This window comes from Helianthus annuus, chromosome 5 (genome assembly GCF_002127325.2).
Source record: "Helianthus annuus cultivar XRQ/B chromosome 5, HanXRQr2.0-SUNRISE, whole genome shotgun sequence".
NCBI classification, from domain to species: Eukaryota; Viridiplantae; Streptophyta; class Magnoliopsida; order Asterales; family Asteraceae; genus Helianthus; species Helianthus annuus.
The window spans coordinates 124,869,469-124,875,082 of NC_035437.2; the positions used below are offsets into that span (position 1 = coordinate 124,869,469).

At 34.4% G+C, this 5,614-nt stretch overlaps 1 protein-coding gene across 2 annotated transcripts; it reads right to left on the bottom strand.

Moving 5' to 3' along the window:
• Window positions 1-721: 721 nt before the first annotated feature.
• LOC110941259 (CBL-interacting serine/threonine-protein kinase 1) lies at window positions 722-4,640 on the bottom strand. Of its 2 annotated transcripts, none has more exons than XM_035990180.1 (12): window positions 4,166-4,640; window positions 3,716-3,778; window positions 3,145-3,216; window positions 2,882-2,989; window positions 2,446-2,526; window positions 2,182-2,361; window positions 1,880-2,092; window positions 1,687-1,791; window positions 1,493-1,609; window positions 1,342-1,404; window positions 1,182-1,256; window positions 722-1,062 (listed from the first exon to the last, which is right to left on the bottom strand). In XM_035990180.1, the coding sequence occupies exons 1-12, from the start codon at window positions 4,361-4,363 to the stop codon at window positions 982-984; spliced, it is 1,356 nt and encodes a 451-aa protein (XP_035846073.1). In that variant the 5' UTR covers window positions 4,364-4,640; the 3' UTR covers window positions 722-981. The 2 variants fall into 2 exon arrangements, with proteins under 2 accessions (XP_035846073.1, XP_022038575.1); XM_022182883.2 differs by having other exon boundaries at window positions 1,877-2,092.
• Window positions 4,641-5,614: the final 974 nt, after the last annotated feature.

Here is a 5,614-nt window from a genome sequence, read left to right on the forward strand (position 1 = left end):
TCTTCGGTGTCTGCCCAATGGCCACCAGCCCGCATTCTAACCCGGAGGTGGCGGGTTCGAGTCTTGCTCGTTCCCAATGCCCCTACGATAGCGGATTTACCCCCAGACTCAGGCTTGCTGGGTGGCGGTCTGCGAGGTGGGATCACCTCGGCGGTTGGGAGGACCGTGGAATATCCCCCCCCCCCCCCCTACATTACCTGATCGTTGGTAATCTCCGATCATTGTTAATGTAACATGAGGCCACCTGACTAATGCAATCCCACTTGAAATCGCATCAACCACCACGCTGAGCACAACCACCATGCAATCTCCTTTCAGATTGTAGTGTTCTTTGGTAGATTAGGGTTTGCAATTCAGAAAGAGGTGACGGCGCAACTTGATGCCCGTCTACCTTCTGTTTTGATGTGACTTGACAAGTATGAATGGAAATCCAAATTTATTGTAAAAAAAATTTTGGACTATAAAAAGGTTAATTTGGGTATATGTATACTCCTCTCCCAACAACTTTCTCCTTAAGTACCACCTTTTGTATTTTCTAACAAAGAACCCAAAACTCCAATGACTTTTCAATGACATAAAATGAAAAAATAGATGACAAAATGAGGTTGGTTTAGGTGTTAATCATAGTAAGAAAATCCCCAACATTGAGCTATATTTTGATGAGATATGTGTCAACCTACATCTACACAAAAACACACTCATTATTTCATATGCCTAATAAGATTCACAAAATCTTCAAATAAATAAATATGCATCAATATACACAAACTAATTTCATATGTTTAATTCTTACATTACAAACTCTATCCATCTAAATATTCCTATACCATAGTGGGTTTTCTATACTTAAACTTACATCGAATCGATAATCATATTCATATAAAAAACCAAATAAAACACTAATCTTTTCCTCCCTTCAATATAGATTGAAGGTTGATCTCCTATATACATATATTCATATGAAACCGGGATCCGAAAACCCTATGAAGCTTCTAGCAACTTTGCTGCCAAATGCTCTTGACTTCTTGACACCCCGAAATCCTTAAACACCTTGTCACATAGCTGTGGAGATCAAAAATTAGATGGGTTGATCCATGGGCCGGGTCGTGATCCATATTAATGGATCATGGGTCGAATAAGATAATTTTATTATGTGTATCTGCGAGGGAACAAGAGAGTACCTGTCTATATTCACTACATTCGCCGTTGTTTTTTCTTAATTCAACTACATACAATGACGGGTTGATTTCAAAAACCTGCAACAACAAGAAACATTCATAAGGGATTTATGTCGATTTTCAGTTGGGGGGGGGGGGGGGGGGTTGAGTTTTGAGTGTTTACTTCTGCTGTAACGGATAAATTACAAGACTTCCTCCGGGCTTTGTGATCTTGTACCACCTTCAACTAAACACAAGAAACAACTTTTCAGCAAACTCAAAACACTTGAATCGAGTTTGTTTGGCAAGAGTAAGAACAACGCATCATTACTGACCTTTCCGTTTTTCTTTTGAACTCCAAATCCCATCTGTGATACCGTATCCTCGATCTTTTCGAGCAATTTTCTTGGAGAATATGTGGATGTAAATCTCACCTTTCTCTCAGATACATCCTGAAATAAACAAAGCGTGAGATTTGTTCGATATCAAGTTAAAGTTGTGCAAACCAAATTCAAAACAATTCTCTTACCTCTTTCTCGAAGAACCCAGAAAGATCCAAGCTTGATGACATCCCAATGAGTTCAAAAGCATTAATTGAAATAGGTGATTCTGGATCTTTTTCTGAATCCGTTGGCTGCAACAACCAAGCCGAAATAAGGATTCCGAATCTACATTTTCAAGATTTGGAATAAAAGATGAAATAGCGTTTGATTTCTTACCGCCTCGTGTATGGATAAAACTTCATCATCAATAAGTACATCTTCCTCGTCTTCATCGCCAATAATTGCCGGAACATAATCCTGTTTGAACCATTCGTCTGCTTTGATATCTGACATTGTTATCCTTGTTTTAGGGTTAGGATCGAGAATTCTCTTTATCAAATTCTTTGCTCCTGAAGGTAACCATTTGGGCATCTGCACATCCCCTTTAAAAATCTACAAATACCCGAAACGAAACTACGTTAGAAAGAACCTCCACAATATTAAATTCAAGAAAAGCTTTCGACTTTTATCCGCACACACACCTTTTGATAGAGAACTGCAAGATTTCTATCATCAAATGGTAGATACCCTGTAAGGATAACGTATAAGATGACCCCACATGACCAAGTATCAGATGTTGCGCCGTCATACCCTCTGTTGGAAAGAATCTCAGGAGCAACATAGTTAGGACTCCCACACGTTGTATGCAGTAGCCCGTCATCCTAATAAATCACAAATATGTATTTATGATCTGCTTATAAGAAACATAAATGCCCTTAAATGCACACACCATATTTTCAACATACCCTTAAATGCTGGGGTAGGGCACTAAGGCCAAAATCTGATATCTTGATGCTTCCTTTAGCATCAACAAGAACATTTTCTAGCTGCAGTTACTCAAACCAGTATTGTGTCAGTCCTAACTATATATGTACACACCATGATCATGACAGGTGGCAAAATTGGCAGGCCGACTGGATGTTTAATGGGTTAAAACGGGTAAGTGAAGGTGACCCCCGAAATTTCTTTTGTATGAATAGTTTACCTCAGAAAAGATTACTGTGTTAAAACGTGATTATTCGATATTAATCCAACTTTTTTTTTAATTTTACCAAGCCAGCCTGTCATAATATGACTTATCAAACACCGACCGATGCATTATTGAACTTCACAAATGCCACATTTAATGACCGTTGTAGGATCTTGATGGTATGATAGGGAAGGATAGGAGAGACTATTGACCTTAAGGTCGCGATGGTAGACTCCTTTATCATGACAATAAGTGACCCCATCAATCAGTTGTTGAAACAACTTTCTGCCATCCGATTCGGATAGCTTACCTTTCGATGCCTATCAGAAAGAAATTCAACATTTGTTTACTTAATTTCCCTTCAAATTTGTACAATAAGCTAATATGATAATAATAATAATAATAATATAATAATAATAATAATAATAATAATAATAATAATAATAATAATAATAAAAGGTATCGTCTTGCTTACAATCGTATCAAATAATTCACCTCCATTGACATATTCAAGAATCATATAAATCTTGGTTTTGCTTGCCAATACCTGAACCACAAGTTCATGTTTATGAATTACAAACATGAATAAAAGTCATATTATCTTAAAAAAAAATAAATAAATAACATAAATTAAAAAGTTAATTATATCATATGCCCTTTTGTTAATATGAAACGACGTGGCAAAGTTACATCCAACTTGCTATATCTTAATTGTCAAAGGAAGATAAGATATTAGATTAACCTCTACAATACATCTTAAAGACCTAAATTATTGGCATGATTATTTTATATTATTTTATTTTACTTTATTCTATTCCAATCATCCATAACACGAAACATATCATCCAATTTAACTTTCTTGAGTTCCTGACCCACCGTCCCCAATTTGCTTCCTTCCTATCTTCATCCATGTTCTTTGACTCAGTATTAAACAATCAAACATATGTTTACAAAAAAGGAATAATCATACAAAATAAATTCAATTAAAAAGAGATATTATCAAACATATTAAAAAAAAAAAATCAAACATATGTTTACAAAAATACCTCATGTAATCTAACAACATTAGGATGCTTCAAGATCTTTAATGTAGCAATCTCCCTCTTTATCTGCATCAAGACACAAACTTTATCACAAACCCAATTCCCAAAACCCCTAAAAAATCAATTTTAACATCACCCACATGCAATCGAGCAACTTTACAACACACCCAGATGAAAACATGAAACTCATTGAAGATAAAGATCAAAACTTTATCACAAACCCAATCCCCAAAACCCATAAAAATCAATTTTAACTTCACCCACATGCAATCAAGCAACTTTACAACACACCCAGATGAAAACATGAAACTCACTGAAGATAAAGATCAAAACTTTATCACAAACCCAATTCCCAAAACCCCTAAAACTCAATTTTAACATAACCCAGATGCAATCAAGCAACTTTACAACACACCCAGATGAAAAAGACCAAATTTTTATAAAAAAAAAAACCTGATCTGAGAAATTAAGGTTCTTGATCCGGGTTTTTTCGAGGATCTTGACGGCAAACGGGTGTCCGGTTTGGATGTCTTTAGCGTACTTAACTTTGCCGAAATTGCCTTCACCGAGTGTTCTTCCGATCTCGTATTTACCCAATTGCAGTTGCATTCCGTCGTCTCCGGTGCTCTTTCTTCTTGCGACTAATACCATTTGATTTAATTGATTCAAGACTCCAAGATCACAACTGACACTTTATTATTATTAATTAAGAGAAAAAATAAAGGAATATAAACAGAGAGACAAAGTTTTTGTACTCTCAAAAGAAAGAAAAAAATGAAATGTTTTTGTAAAATGAGTGCTTGGTGAGTTTATAAATACATAGACAGATATTATGTGATTTCTTGAAATATTTTAATAAATAAAATAAAATAATATAATGATAAAAATATAAGATGGAAGATGACAACGAAATAATGGTATATTGGTCAAGTATGTACATTTCCCATGGCGTAGATAAAAGGATAACAATAGTATTACCTACACGCCAACAAAGTTTCTGTTATCAGTTAGGAATTATTGTTATTTTAATGGAAATGATAATCTTTGGAATATTTTAATATGTAGTATTTTTGCTTTTTTAATAGATAAACAATGGTAAGTATGATCTCCAAGACTTGGCTTTTAATTGCTTTTTTATTAGATAAACAATGGTAAGTATGATCTCCAAGACTTGGCTTTTAATTGCTTTTTTATTAGATAAACAATGGTAAGTATGATCTCCAAGACTTGGCTTTTAAATGTTGTGCTTATCATGTTTAGATTGATTATCAAGTCAATGATGTCATGTTAAATATTTCATGTAATTATGACTAGTAGAAGATGTTGTGGTCGGTTCGATTTTGCATATCGAAACACAAATAAAAATACATTGTGATTATATATTTGAAAAGAGTTAATTACATAGTTAGTCCCTATGGTTGCTCAAAGTAACATAGTTAGGTACTAATAGTTTAAATCACATTCTAGGGTATTAACTTTTCATTTTGTAACGTTTGAAGGTGTTAACGTTATTTGTAGGTTTAAAATCGCATTCTATTAGTACCTAAGTATATTATTTTGTGCAAACCACATGGACTAACTATGTTAATACCCTATAAGTTAATACCTTCAAACATTACAAAATGAAAAGTTAATACCCTAGAAGATGATTATAAACTATTAGTACCTAAGTATGTTATTTTATGCAAACCACAGGGGCTAACTGTGTAATTAACTCTAATTGAAAATCACGAAAAAGTTAGGTTGTAAGGGTGTAAGGAGTGGTTAAACACTTGAGAGTGACAAACTAAAAAATCAACCAATGAGAGTGTGTCATGTCAAAGTGGTAAACTATGCTCAAAAGTGTTGGCAATGGTTAGACACTTGGTAAAGTGGTAAACTATTTAAAAAAAATGTGTGATT

Coding starts and splice junctions, on each gene's coding strand:
- LOC110941259 (XM_022182883.2), bottom strand. CDS start 4,363: ATGGTATTAGTCGCAAGAAGAAAGAGCACCGGAGACGACGGAATGCAA. Junction 3,217..3,715: donor ATGTTGTTAGATTACATGAG/GTATTTTTGTAA, acceptor CTTGTGGTTCAG/GTATTGGCAAGCAAAACCAA. Junction 2,362..2,445: donor CCCTACCCCAGCATTTAAGG/GTATGTTGAAAA, acceptor GTGATTTATTAG/GATGACGGGCTACTGCATAC.